This window comes from Anomaloglossus baeobatrachus, chromosome 5 (assembly GCF_048569485.1).
Source record: "Anomaloglossus baeobatrachus isolate aAnoBae1 chromosome 5, aAnoBae1.hap1, whole genome shotgun sequence".
NCBI lineage: Eukaryota > Metazoa > Chordata > Amphibia > Anura > Aromobatidae > Anomaloglossus > Anomaloglossus baeobatrachus.
This window is the reverse complement of record NC_134357.1, coordinates 514148906-514163810: the sequence shown is the minus strand read 5'-3', so window position 1 is coordinate 514163810 and position 14905 is coordinate 514148906. Positions and strand designations below refer to the sequence as shown.

Sequence of the window (14905 nt, the reverse complement as noted above, 5' to 3'; positions counted from 1 at the left end):
TCTGTATCGTACAGAAACTGACACTAATGGCTGCCGGTGTCCTTGTAGAGAAGGAAGCCGTGGGCGTGCCTGAGAAAGTGCGGGAATCCGGATTCACAGTGCACACAGTGAGAGGGGTGGAGTATGCAAAACATACTCCAGCTCTCAGCTCTGCTCTATGCAGCGTCACGCCCCTACCCTGACTGTCAGGGCTGTGGGCGGTAACGAAGGGAGACTAGGCCCAGAAGCCGGGGACTCGAGTTAACAGCGCGGCCGCCGTAAAAGCGCGGGCCGCGCTGAAGTCCCCGGCGCACCACAAGTGCCAGCCGCGCCGCAGTTCCAGCGGCCGGCGCGACCGATTCATAGAAGTGGCCAGCGTCCCGCCCCTCTCCTGACTGGCAGGTCTGGGGGCGGGAACAAACGGAAGCAGGCCGCAAAAGCCGGGGACTCTAGTTATCAGCGCGGCCGCCGTAAAAGCGCGGGCCGCGCTGAAGTCCCCGGCGCACCACAAGTGCCAGCCGCGCCGCTGCCAGCGGCCGGCGCGACCGATTCCTGGAAGTGGCCAGCGTCCCGCCCCTCTCCTGACTGGCAGGTCTGGGGGCGGGAACGAACGGAAGCAGGCCGCAAAAGCCGGGGACTCTAGTTATCAGCGCGGCCGCCGTAAAAGCGCAGGCCGCGCTGAAGTCCCCGGCGCACTACAAGTGCCAGCCGCGCCGCAGTCCCAGCGGCCGGCGCGACCAATTCCCATAAGTGAGCCTGCTTCAGCAAAGCTGAATGAGGCCATGGCACAGGCGCCGCAGCGCTGATGTCCCCCGGCGCACTACAACACCCAGCATGCTGCGGTGTGAGCGCCAAATGCACGGGGACACAGAGTACCTTGAGGAAGCAGGGCCATGTCCCTGATGTACTCCGCTCCATCCAGCATCTTCTCCAGGGGCTGTAGATGGAGCACGGTCTCAGTGCCTGGAGACCGGTAAATCCCACTTCACCCAGAGCCCTGTAAAAAGGGATGGGGAAGGAATCAGCATGTGGGCTCCTGCCGCCGTACCCGCAATGGGTACCTCAACCTTACAAACACCTCCGACATACAGTGGGGTGAGAAGGGAGCATGCTGGGGACACTATATGTGTCCTCTTTTCTTCCATCCGACATAGTCAGCAGCTGCTGCTGACTAAAAAGTGGAGCTATGCGTGGATGTGTTGCCTCCTTCGCACAAAGCACAAAACTGGTGAGCCAGTGATCCCACTGGGGGTGTATAGCCAGAAGGGGAGGGGCCTTACACTTTTAAGTGTAATACTTTGTGTGGCCTCCAGAGGCAATAGCTATACACCCCAATTGTCTGGGTCTCCCAATGGAGCGACAAAGAAATTGTTAGTACAAGACGAGGTCTTTGGAGTCACTGATTTTGTTGATCTAAAGAGCGTTTGAGAATAATAGAAAACTGCCCAAATATAAGGACCTTGTCTGATCAATATGTCATTGTATACGGAACAAGGAGGTAGCGCTATTCTTCTGTATAAAATATGTGATGTTACTGGAGCCCTAATTTTTCTACAGGGGGTGTCTGTGTAGATAATCTTACACCAGCATTCTGGATAGGGGGAAGGGAGAGGTAGGGGGGTATTTTATTATAATTTTTCGCTTTAAAATTTGTAATAAAATTATCAGATCTGAAAATATTTGTGCTCTCAAATAATCCAATTTAGATACCAAAAAATGTATTTTAAAAATCTCAGAAAATATTGTGTGTCCCTGCTTTGTACTGTGTAATAGCTGTGTCTGACTGTGCAGGAACATGGTCTGATCATATCACATCTCCAGGGCAGGGGAAGAGGCAAATGGAGAGTATACACACAGGACAGCATGACATCACAGCTGATTCTTTATGTGAGGTAAAACAATTCTCTGTCTGTTTTTAAGTAATATTTTGCCTCAAAGAAACAGCTGAGATCCCATGCTGTATTGTCTGTATACTTTCTTTTGCTTTCTCCCCTGCCCAGGAGACAAGGTACGATCATACTACATTCCTGCATGGACACATCCATTCACAGTACATAATAGGGGCACATTTATAAGAATATCTCAACATAGGAACATTTTTGTTAATATACACAATTGGATGTGTTATTTGAATTCCAATATTTATGGAGTAAAATCCACTTTGTTTGTGGGACAACCCCTTAAAAGGATAAAAATATACTCAAAATAAAAATGAGAAAAAAAAATTTGTTACTGAGAAATTGCAGTAGTAAGATAATGTTATCCTGGATATTTAATGCCATAATGAAGAAATAGGATGAGCCAACCTGTGCTCCAGTAAGAAGTAATTAAGAGAATGTAGTATGACCAATAAATACCTCACAATAGTCTAGTATACTTGAACACAGTAAAGAATTTTGGAAATGTTCAATATACATCCGATTCAATTTACACAAAAAAAATTGTCAAATTCAAATATGGATAACCAAAGGTTCCCTGAGTGTCTGAAGTGTAGGTTTAAATTGGCAACACCTATGATATATTATGATTATGCTGTATTGGGGCATACTCCGCATGAAACTCATTTAAACTATTGAATCACATCAGATGTTCCTGCCAATAAAGAAATGTTTATATGGTTATTATCATAATATTGATAAGGTAAAGAAGTTTGTTCAGACATTGAGATCACAGCTTTTTCCCTATAGGTCTTCTCATGTCTAACAAGGGTCAAATTGTCTGTTAATCATCTCCCATATGCTAATCAACTTCCACATTCTCCCCTTTGTGAATTCTCTGATGTTTTCTAAGATTTGTTTTCTGGTTAAAACATTTCCCACAATCTGAACATAAGTAAGGTTTCTCCCCTGTGTGAGTTCTTTGGTGTCTAACACAACTTGATTTACGTGTAAAACCCCTCCCACATTCAGAACATAAATATGGCGTCTCCCCTGTGTGAATTCTCTGATGTTTAACAAGAGTTATTTTCTGGTTAAAACATTTCTCACAATCTGTACATGAATATGGCTTCTCCCCTGTGTGAGTTCTATAGTGTGTAACAAAACTTGATTTATTTGTAAAACACTTACCACATTCAGAACATGAATATGGCATCTCACCTGTGTGACTTCTGTTATGTCTAACAAGATTTGATTTCTTGTTAAAACATTTCCCACATTCAGAACATGAATATGGCTTTTCTCCTGTATGAATTCTCTGATGTCTTGCAAGATATGATTTGTGCTTAAAATACTTCCCACATTCTGAACATGAATATAGCTTTTCCCCTGTGTGAACTCTGTGATGTTCAACAAGATTTAATTTATGTGCAAAATATTTCCCACATTTTGAACATGAATATGGCTTCTCCCCAGTGTGAATTCTCTGATGTTTTGCCAAGTGTGATTTGTGCTTAAAACATTTCCCACAATCTGAACATGAATATGGCTTCTTCCCTGTGTGAATTCGCTCATGTGTAATAGGATTAGATTGATTTGCCAAAGGTTTCTTACATTCTGGACAGAAGTATGGATCTTCCAGTGTGTGAATTCTCTTCCGTTTAATAAGATTTGGTTTGTCAAAATACTTTCCACATTCTGAACAGGAAAAAATTTCCTCTTCTGTAGGATTTTTTTGAGACTTTATGAGGGAAAAACTATTTCCGGATTCTGTGCTTGAAAATGTCTTTGTTGTAAGAGCACTTAGAATTTTGTTTTTCCTCATAGTCTGAGGTGAATGAGAAGATATGACTTGTTTAAAAGAATCAGATGATAGATCTTCACTGGCAAAGGATAAAGGAATATCTGGAGAAACCGCTTTTACTTCAATTGTATTTTGTGTAATATTAAAGTCATCAGAGTTAAAAAATGAAGATATCTTTTGTCCTTCTGATCTCCTGGTGCAGTCACCTGCCAAGAAAGATACCAACATTATTGTGGAATAAAAAATCTGGAAATATAATTTTACATCATATGTGTGTGTGACGCCCTGGCAAAACCAGGTAGTCACAAATAGCTCACATCCCTCTTGTTACCATCACAACCCACACTTAGGCATACCACACAGCCATAAAACCCTAACCACCCCCTCATGACAACCAGGACACACCAGTGGGCGGGATCAGGAGCATGAGAACGCCCACCTAGGGGTCTTGAAGAGTCAGGGGCGGGAACACGTCAGTCTTGTGGAACAGTTAAGTTCTAAGTTGAAGTGGAGAGCTGAGAGCAGTGTAGTTAGGAGTAGTGGTCCCTGGGCTACCCGGTTAGGTGGCAGATGGTGAGTAGAGCCACAGGCGATGGAGATCCGGTCGCGGGAGACCCAAAATGGACCGGGGCAGGGTTGTAGCCCGCCGGTACCGACAGCGGGAATCCGGTCCAGAGGCCGTGCACAGGCGGGGTGCCTGGACCCTAGGGCGAGGAAGGTTGCAAACCCTCTCCAATTGACCAGCCGGGGACAAGGTTCCAGACATTGTCCCAGTTTACTGCCCAGATAGAGCGAAATGGAAGCCCAATGCGGGGGGATAGGGTGTGCGCCAAGAACCCACTGAAATCCCATGGGTCAGCTTTCACAGTCCACAGCTCCCAACACAAATAGAACCGGGAGTGGACTTCTCCGTTCCATGCGAAGTCGTCCAAAAGAGAAAAAAAAAAAAACAAAAACACAAAGTGCAGTAGGAAGGGTTAACTGCTCATCAACCTGGGTGCGGGACCCGAATGCACCCTCCAAAGGCAGCCGACAATGACAACTTGGTTTACTACTAGACTTGTGTGAAGTTATTGAACTGGGTGTACACCATTGTCCCCCGGTCCAGCCCGGCGCGCCACCTCCAGCAGCCATCACTCCCGTGTTCCATCCTAGGGCCCCGGGACTACACCTCCCCTACCCATGGAGGGGATCCCACCTTGCTGCCCCTGCTACATCAGCCCCGGGTGTCCCATCAACAGGCAGCGGCGGTACCAACATCCCTCACTGCAACCCACGGATGGCATCCAAGACAAACTCCCTTGTAAATACCCACTTTCCGACAGTTGTGAGGACGGGAGGCCGTGAGAGCCCGGGTCCGGTCACCACTCGAGCCACAGCAGGAACCCGGATCCGAGCAGGCCTCCGAAGCGGCGGCGGCCCCCGCCCGCAACATGTGCATAAAATGTTGGTAGAAATCTCAGTTCAGTAAGATAAAAACAGTTCACAATTCAACAGTAGAGCTTAACCCTATTGACTGCAGGCCGTACAGGTACATCCTAAACCATCAAGGTGTAATCACCTTTGGCTGCTGTGGGCAGCCGGCGAAGTTTCCTGCACATGTCAACTGATTTGAACAGCTGACATATGTGCCTCGCAGGCTTGGGCAGATCAGCAATCCATCAGTGCCTGTTAACCCCTTAAATCACGCCGTCAAACTGTGACAGCACGATTTAAATCCCCGTCGCGGTAAACGCTCACTCACCCACCGCTATCGGAAATCACATGATGTGATCACGAGGATCCGATGGTTGCAAAGGGTCATGTGATGACTCCTGTATCTATCATAACTCACTTCCTCTTACAGCTGGCCGAGTGCTGTCTGTTAGTTATTAGAGCCTATACTTCTTGTGATCTCAGATTTGATCTGTGATCAGCAGATATGAGCAATCAGACTCCTGATCCTTATAGTCCCTTAGGGGGACTACACTGTGTGCAGAATTTCTTAGGAAAGTTGTATTTTAGAGGAATTTTTTTTATTATTGATCAACAACTATGTTCTCAATCAACTCAAAAGACTCAAATATCAAGCTTAATATTTTTTGGAAGTTGGAGTGGTTTTTTTTTTTTATTTGGCTATCTTAGGAGGATATCTGTTTGTGCAGGTAACTATTACTGTGCAGAATAATTAGGCAACTTAATAAAAACCAAATATATTCCCATCTCACTTGTTTATTTTCACCAGGTAAACCAATATAACTGCACAAAATTTAAAAATAAACATTTCTGACATGCAAAAACAAAACCTAAAAAAAAAATGAGTGACCAATATAGCCACCTTTCTTTATGATGACACTCAACAGCCTACCATCCATAGATTCTGTCAGTTGCTTGATCTCTTTACGATCAGCATTGCTTGCAGCAGCCACCACAGCCTCCCAGACACTGTTCTGAGAGGTGTACTGTTTTCCCTCCCTGTAGATCTTACATTTTATGAGGGACCACAGGTTCTCTATGGGGTTCACATCAGGTGACCAAGGGGGCTATGTCATTATTTTTTCACCTTTTAGACCTTTACTGGCCAGCCATGCTGTGGAGTAGTTGGATGCATGTGATGGAGCATTGCCCTGCATGAAAATCATTTCTTGAATGATACCGACTTCTTCTTGTACCACTGCTTGAAGAAGTTGTCTTCCAGAAACTGGCAGTAGGTCTGGGAGTGTAGCTTCACTCCATCCTCAACCCGAAAAGGTCCCACAAGTTTTTGATGATACCAGCCCATACCAGTAACCCACCTCCACCTTGCTAGCATCTGAGTCGGAGTAGAGCTCTCTGCCCTTTACTGATCCAGCTTCTGGCCCATCCATCTGGCCCATCAAGAGTCACTCATTTCATCAGTCCTTAAAACTTTTGAAAAGTCAGTCTTAAGATATTTCTTGGCCCAGTTTTGATGTTTTATCTTATGTTTCTTGTTCAAAGGTGGTTGTTTTTCAGCCTTCCTTACCTTGGCCATGTCCCCGAGTATGGAACACCTTGTGCTTTTTGATACCACAGTAACGTTGCAGCTCTGAAATATGGCCAAACTGGTGGCAAATGGCATCTTGGCAGCTTCACGCTTGATTTTCCTCAATTCATGGGCAGTTATTTTGCGCCTTTTTTGCCCAACACGCTTCTTGCGACCCTGTTGGCTATTGGCCATGAAACGCTTGATTATTCGGTGATCACGCTTCAAAAGTTTAAAGACTGCTGCATCTTTCCACAAGACATCTCACAATTTTGGACTTTGCAGAGCCCGTCAAATCTCTCTTCTGACCCATTTTGCCAAAGGAAAGAAAGTTGCCTAATAATTAAGCACACCTTTTATATGGTGTTGATATCATTACATCACACTCCTCCTCATCACAGAGATGCACATCACCTGATTTACTTAATTGGTAGTTGGCTCTCTAGCCTATACAGCTTGGAGTAGGACAACATGTATAAAAATGATTATGTGATAAAAAAAATACTCATTTGCCTAATAATTCTGAACACAGTGTAGTAAAATAAAATTTAAACAAACCTAAAAACAAAGTGCAAATCACCCCCTTTCATCCCATTGAAATTTAAAGGGTTAAAAAAAAAACACATTTGGTATCACCGTGTACAGAAACGTTTAATAAAAATATAAAATCAATTATTCATATTGGTAAATTGTGTAGTGGCAAAAAAACTCCAAATGCCAAAAGTAAGTTTTTTGGTTGCTGCAAATTTTGCGCAAAATGAAATAACAGGTGATCAAAACATAGCATCAGCACAAAAATTAAACCATTAAAAACATCAGCTCAAGACGAAAAAAAAATAAGCCATCACTGAGCCATAGATCCCAAAAATGAGAATGCTATGGGTCGCAGAATATAGCGCAAAAAGTGTGCCGCTTTTTTTAGACAAATTCAGAATTTTTTAACCCCTTAGATAAAAAGTAAACAGACATGTTTGGTGTCTACAAACTTGAACCGACCTGAGGCATCATACGGACACATCGGTTTTACCATAAAAATATCCTAAAAACCATCAATCGCACTTTTTCCGCACTTGGAATTTTTTTGCCCCGTTTTCCAGAACACTAAATGGTAAAACTTATGGTTTCATGTAAAAATACAACTCGTCCCGCAAAAAACCAAGCCCTCATATAGATGGAAAAATGAAAAATCAACAAAAAAAAAAAAAAGTTATAGCTCTCGGAAAAAGGGGAGCAGGAAGAAAAAAAAAAAAAAAAAAAAGAAAGAAAAAAAAGAAAAAATTGGTGGGCCAGAAGATCATGATGTGATGTTAGGTCCATTAGGGTAACTTGGGTTGACACATTTAGTGGTAGCTCAATGTCTCTTGAAAAGCAACATGGCTTCCTTAAATTAATACAGCAGTCCCTCCTTCTTAGGGTGCTTGCACACATCCGGCATGTCGCCAGTTTGCCAGATTCGTCACACTCCAGTAGAGTGCAATATGGTACAATGGCATCGCGGCAAGCTCCGGACAGATGCTGTCATGTGACCAGAGCATGTGAATGGAGCTTGCCACAATGCCATTGTACCGTATTGCACTGTACTGGAGTCTGACAGATCCAGCAAACCGACGAAATGCCGGATGTGTGAAAGCACCCTTAGCTGTACAGTGTGCCCAAACTACAGTTACCATCCATGTTACCTACCATTGCTGTAGTGGGAAGAACCCTCTAAATTTCCATTGTGCTAGTCTCTAGAACGTCAAGCTAGACACTACATACTGGGGATTAAAATATCATGTTTGTAATTTCTACTCTGCAACATCTAATAAGAGAAAATTTCCAAGAGTGCCCATGGGGTCAAAGTAATCATTCCACCAACAGATGAATTCCCCTTAAGGCTATGTGCGCACTGGAAAATGGAATTTTCTCAAGAAAATTCCGCAGGTATTCAAAGATTACCGCACCCGCGGTAAAAAAACGTGGCAAACCGCACCCGAAAACCGCATGCGGTTTGCTGCGGTTTTACCACGGCATTGTTCGCGGTTTTGCCGCGGTTTTGCCGCGTGCGGGTTGGGATGTGCTTTATTGCATTCAATGCAATAAAGCACATTGAAAAAAAAAAGTCATTTCACTCTGAGATAGATAGATAAAGAGACAGATAGATAGAGGGATAGATAGATAGACAGACAGATAGAGGACAGATCGCTGCATTTCCCACGGTCAGCAGTGAGTTCACATTACCGGCCATGGGAAATGAGCGGTAATTACCTCTGCTGTCTGCTGCATTCATTCAGCGCTGTGTCTGTGACAGTCGCGGCTGGATGTGAGCAGCGCAGGACCTGTGGATTACGCCGGAGCTTTGTTTCGGGAGGGGTTAATAAAAGGGTTAACAAGGCTTGTTTGTTTTATTTAAAATAAAGTATTTTTCTGTGTGTGTTTATTCACTTTACTTACAGGTTGATCATGTCAGCTGTCACATAGACGCTGCCATGATCAAGCCTGGAATTAATGGCGGCGATCCGCCACCATTAACCCCTTGTATTACCCTGACCGCCACTGCTATATGGCGGCAGGAAGAGCCAGGGACACGCCGATGCTGCCGCATAATGCATGCGACAGTCCCGGGGCAGCTGCGGCTGATATGCTCGGCTGTGGGAGGGGGAGTGAGGCGGGGGACATTAACCCTGCCCCTCTCCCTCCCCAGCCTGAGAATACCGGGCCGCCGCTGTGTGCTTACCTCGGCTGGAAGGTAAATATACAGCGGAGCCCACGTTCTTGGTTTTCTATATTTCCGTTTGCTTTCTATGTCTGTGATGTCTGTGTGTGATCTGTGTGTTTGTTTACTCTCTGCTCCGCTTCCTCTTCCTGTAATGACATCACTTCCCTGCAAAACCGTAGACAAGCGATGTACATTACCGGAGGTAAACCGCGAAATACCGCAGGGAATAACGCAGGAAAACGCAGTGAACCGCACAGAATTTGCTGCCTGCGTTATTCCCTGCGGGATTTCACGATTACATTGGAATCAATGGAGTGAAATCCCGCAGCGACGTGCGGAAAAGAATTGACATGCAATTGTTTTTGCTGCGGGAATCCCGCAGCAAAACATGCAGCTGTCAAATTCCGCCTAGTGCGAACAGGATTTTTTTTGCCCATAGGTTTTGCTGGTGATTCACTGCAGAGATGTTATGAACATTTTCTGCAGCGAAACATGCAGCAAAACCGCAAAAAATCCGCGGCAAAATCCGGTAAGTGCGCACATAGCCTTATGGGGTTTTCTACTGTTGTAGTTTTCTCCCGTTCTGGCATGTTAGGAGGTCTGCAGAATATTCCAGCAAATCTGTGTTCCAATAGCCAAATGGTCGTTCATTCCAAGCCATGTTATGTGCCTAAATATTAGTGTGCAACCATGGTTAGTGTATCGTCAGATTCAGGCGAAGTTACAGAAAAACATGGAGTCCTTTTGTTTTTTGTTTTTTTTTTTTTAAATTATGAAAAATAAATCCAGATTTTAGCTGGAAAAGAAAAAATATTTTTTCATTTTTGCATTCCACTTGCTGTTTGTTCCTGTGAAGCACCTATAAAAGTTTAATAAATTCCTGAATGTGATTTTGGATACTATGAGGAGAGGAGCAGTTTTTAAAAAAAAAAAAAAAAAGATATTTGAGAACCAGTACCGACATAAGGAATATATTTAATATAAATAAATAGGAATATAATATAAATAAGGAATATATTTATACTATTTGCTTAAGGTCCTACATATTGAGAGAGTTTGAAAATGACTAACTTCCAAATTTGTGTCAAAGTTTAGATTTTGTTTAGATTAAAACGCGAAACAATTAACCAATAAAAGTCCACTGGGTTAAAACAAAAATAAAAATAAAGGTTAGAATCACTGGGATCAGAAGAAAGATTCCAAAGTTATTTTTTTGAGTTATGTCTCATTTGAAAAATAGAGTCTGGTTAGGACCAAAGCTGGGTACAAGAAGTGGTTAATGCTAACTTTTGTAGACCAGGAAAAAAAAACGGAAGCAGTAACTACAGACAAGATCATACACTACTTACAAAACGTTAGGGATCTTTGGGTGAAATTTCAGGATGATCCTAAAATACACTCTAACCTTTTCAGGTGAACTTAATGTGACCTTCTCTAATCTTTTCAATGCATATGTAGCGCCCCTGAGACTGGTCGCTACAGGGTATATCATTATATCCTCCCCAGGCAGGGAGAGGTTGGTCTGGTAAGTTTACACACACACTTCCCACCACCATACAGGAGGGAGAAGCAGTCACTAGGAAAGGGATAACAATGTTTCTAAACAGTCAGGAAGTGACTTAGCCAGTTCCTAGCAGACCCAGGTTGCCATAGCAACTTGCAAAAGTGGGGGTATGAGCAGTTCGGAATAGAAAACAGACAGTTTCACTTTTAGCCAGGCAGAACAAGCTTGGACACGAGACAGAGCAGACGCATGGTGTGCAGCTCCCTGAAGGGAGGCTGTCAGGCCTTTAAGGAGGCAGAACAGAGCTGTAACACCGAACAGACAGCACAAACAAGCTGGGGCCAGTAACACCTTGAGAGACAGGAACCGTCTCTTGCAATCGTAGACCAGAAGAGAGTAGTCGCCAGAGCATGGGACTGAGCCCAAGAGAGGTACAATGCCCTAGTTCGGGGGGCTGCAGCACGGCAGCATAGGGAGAGCCTAGGGAAAGGTATAGAGGTCCGACACACGAGAGACCCAGGCTGCTGGCTGTACGGGCCAGGAACGGGGGAGAGTACAGAGTTGTGCCTGAAGGAGAAAGGTCACAGATTACCAAACTGGATCCAGCCTGTGACCTGCCCGGGAAGCGACTGGAGTCTCTGATGGCGAGCACCAGCACCCAGGGTGCAATACCACCTGAACCAGTAAATAAAGTGACTGGAACCCGCACCTGGTGACTGTAACTGCCGCCGCCCTGCACTCCGGTGCTCCCATGGACTGCCGCCCCCTTTCTCACCAACCTCTTGGGGTTCCCCCGCTCCGCCCGTGGGGAGCGATACCATCCCGGCTGCACCTAACATCTGCCCCGGAGTGAGTCACTGAAGCGGCGGCTAATTCCTTCCCGCATAGCGCGGGTGGCGCTGCGAAGCATCCCCATTCCCCATCCAGTATTGCCCCTGGGAGAGGACTAGTCACAGAAAGGGTCGTCGGCGGCGGAGGCCGAGACGGCAGTCACTGTTGCCCGGTGATGAGTACCCTACGGCCCCGTGGTACGCTACACATATATTCAGTGATTCAGTTGTTTTGCATAACTTGCTGTTCTCTAATAAGGAGCTAAGGCTACTGCTTATGCTGCAGTTGTTGTCATGTTTTGTTGTCAGAAAGTTCTGACTTTTGATTTCCCAGCAAAGTCTATGAGAATTCAGATTTGCTGTGCACACGTATTTTTTTGTCTACAGTTTGTCACAAACTTCTGACAAAAAACTGCAGCATGTTCTATCCACTTGCATATTGCCTTGCTTCTACTGTAAAAAACGCATCAAAAATGGGAAAATTCACATCAGGTGTTTGATCCATGAATTGCTCAATAAATCTTGGAGTTCAATTAGGATTGATGTGAAACAGTCCTTCTCATCATGATGTTAACATTTTGACAGCATGAGACGAAGACGACGACAATTGATCAACAGCACCTTGCTATTGTGAGTCTTCAAGCATATGTGCTCATTCAAAAGTGACCACTAAGCTTAGAGTGTCACAGAGTGTCACCAGCAGTTTTTACAGAGATACAGAGAGACTGGAAGAGTCACAGAAAGGTATAGAAGTGGACGTCCTTTGCCACATACCACACTGATGACAACTTTATTGTGAACAATGCCCTTTGGAACCAGAAGATGAATGCAACACAAATCCAGGCACATTTAAGGGAGGCGAGAGGCACAGTTTCACGTCAGAGGTTTCAAAACCATTTATGTCAGTGTGGTTTGTGTGCTAAATGACTTGAATGGGTATCTGTTCACTATTGCATAGGCCTGGGAGCATCTACACTGGTCGAGGGACTAGTGGCCTCAGGGAGGTTCACTGATGAAAGTTGATTCACGATGAACAGAAACGATGGCCACTAACAATGCTAGAGATCTCAAGAAGAACACTATGCATCAGCCACTGTTGTCACCAGATGAGCCACTGGTGGTGTTACAGTGTGGGCAGGTGTGTGTCTACTCAATGCAAAACTGAACTACACTATGAATGGAGAAACCGATAAATCCTTTGCCATAAATAGGGCTAACTCATACAATGGCAAAAAAAAAAAAAGCAGAAATCACATCAGTGTTTCAGCCAGAAAAAAAATAAATAGATCTTTGAGAAAAATATAAAAATACAAGTTATAAAAAGGGGGAAAAAAAACAAATTAAATTAATCCCTCAACAGAAAAGTTGCCCACATAATTAAGAAGCAGAAAGACGCAAAAAAAAGTACAAACATGTTAAGAGGAAGGTATAAAACAAAGGATATTATAGAAAATAGAAATGTCTTACATTGCAAATGCAGACCAATAAATTGTATCCTTCATATAGTGTTTTTCACAAAAATAAGACAGGGTCTTATATATTTTTGCTTCCAAAGAAAAGGGTTAGGGCTTATTTTTTTACATGAACAACAATCACACATTTATGCTTCAATTTACCTTGAAGGTCTATGGCCAGCTTTAGGGTTAGTAACCTTAACTTACATTTATAATTGCTGGTGCAGTGTCTCTTATGCTAACACTTACTGGCATATTCAAAACACTGTGGCAGTGGCACTCTTCTCTATGCAGCCGGGAGGGGGCAGAAGGCGGGTGTCTGGAGCGAGACTTGGGAATGGTGGTTGTCACGTTACACACGGCTGCTTCAGTAGGAGTGAGCAGGGCTGGCCAGGATCCAAGAGGCGGCTCTCGTGAGGCAGGAGATTGGACTCTGCAGCGGCAATTAAAGCCCACACTATAGCACAGTATCGGTTGGGGGGGGGGGGGGGAGGACCCAAAAGGCAGCATTTGGGAGGCTGGACTTGGGAGCGGCAACCAAGCAAATGTGACGCCCTGACCTATCAGGTCGTCACAGGGTATTGTGCAATCTGCCCTCCTGTACAATATCTGTACCGCCCTGAGAGGGGCCCGGCCGCTCTCCGCTGCTCGGGCCGAGCCGCTCGAGGTCAGGGCTCAGGTTGTCGGTGGCACGAGCGCCTCTGGACCGTGGGCCACGTCGCTCTGTTAAGGGGAGGCAGTGAGGTGGTGGTGTGGGACAAGGTTCGTAGCCCGGGGGCCGCGTTGTCGTCGGACGGGTCGTGACGCCACCCACGGGTCGTGGTGACAGGATGCACCAACGCTGCGGCTGGAGTGAAGGGGGCTCGTCCGGGACCACTGTTGCGGCCGCAGCCTAGATATTAGCCCCTCCGTGGGTAGGGGCGGTGTGTCCCGGGGCCCGATGGGGACTGGCGACTGTGTTGTTGTCGGGGGTGCAGGGTGCCGTGCTGTGGTGCAGTGTCGTGCCCGGATGGTACTGGTGTACTCACGATTAATTCACACTCACAGTCACTGGTAAACCAAAGTTCGGGTATGGTCGGGTCCCGCAGCCGGCTGCTTGTGTCCCTTGTGAGGCGGATGGTGGCCCCTTTCCCTTGCACCTCTTGTTTGACTGCTGGCTCCCCTGCCTGGACAGTGGCAGCCCGCTCCCCGGCGTTTAGCTGCCGGAGGAGCCCTCAGTTGCCCGCAGGCGCTGGCCCGTCGGAAGTTTGGCCCTTGGCGGTGGCTCTCACCCGGTATCGGTGGGCTTTTGCCTTCTTTCGGGACTTTGGGTGAGGATGAACCAGTGAGGTCCAGACTGCAATCACTTAATTTGCCTACACTCAGTGGCTTCTAAGCTAGGACGGGGTCCGAGTACCCGGTTTCTGATGCTCCGGTAAACGGTTGATTTCCCGGTTCGGGGCCGGCGAGCTCCAACCCTGGCCCGGTCCCTACGGTTCCGCCGGTTCCTGTACCGGTACTCCTGCAGGCGGCCACCACCGTCTGCCTGCCTGACGTTACGGGGATCCCAGGCTCCAACCCGGGTCCCTGACAGCTCTGCTCCTCTACACCTCCTGTCAACTCTCTGACCAGAACTTAACACCCAGTTTGTATTTCCTACCTCAGGACAGTAGTCTCCTCAGTGGACGTGCCTTTCTGCCTGACTCCGCCCACCTGGTGTGCCCTACTGGCCCTGAGGAAGGCATCAGGTCTCCCTTTCGGGTGACTGATGTGTCCTCACAAGGGATGGGGGTGTGT

The 14905-nt window shown here is 45.9% G+C and overlaps 1 protein-coding gene across 1 annotated transcript in view; it reads right to left on the bottom strand.

Annotated features, from left to right (window-relative positions):
- LOC142312863 (uncharacterized) overlaps window positions 1-14905 on the bottom strand; it is a 402852-nt gene that overhangs the window by 66389 nt on the left and 321558 nt on the right. Inside the window, exon 12 of the mRNA XM_075351849.1 lies at window positions 2734-3866. Coding sequence (XP_075207964.1) covers window positions 2734-3866 — 1133 coding nt within the window. The remainder of the gene's footprint in view (window positions 1-2733; window positions 3867-14905) is intronic.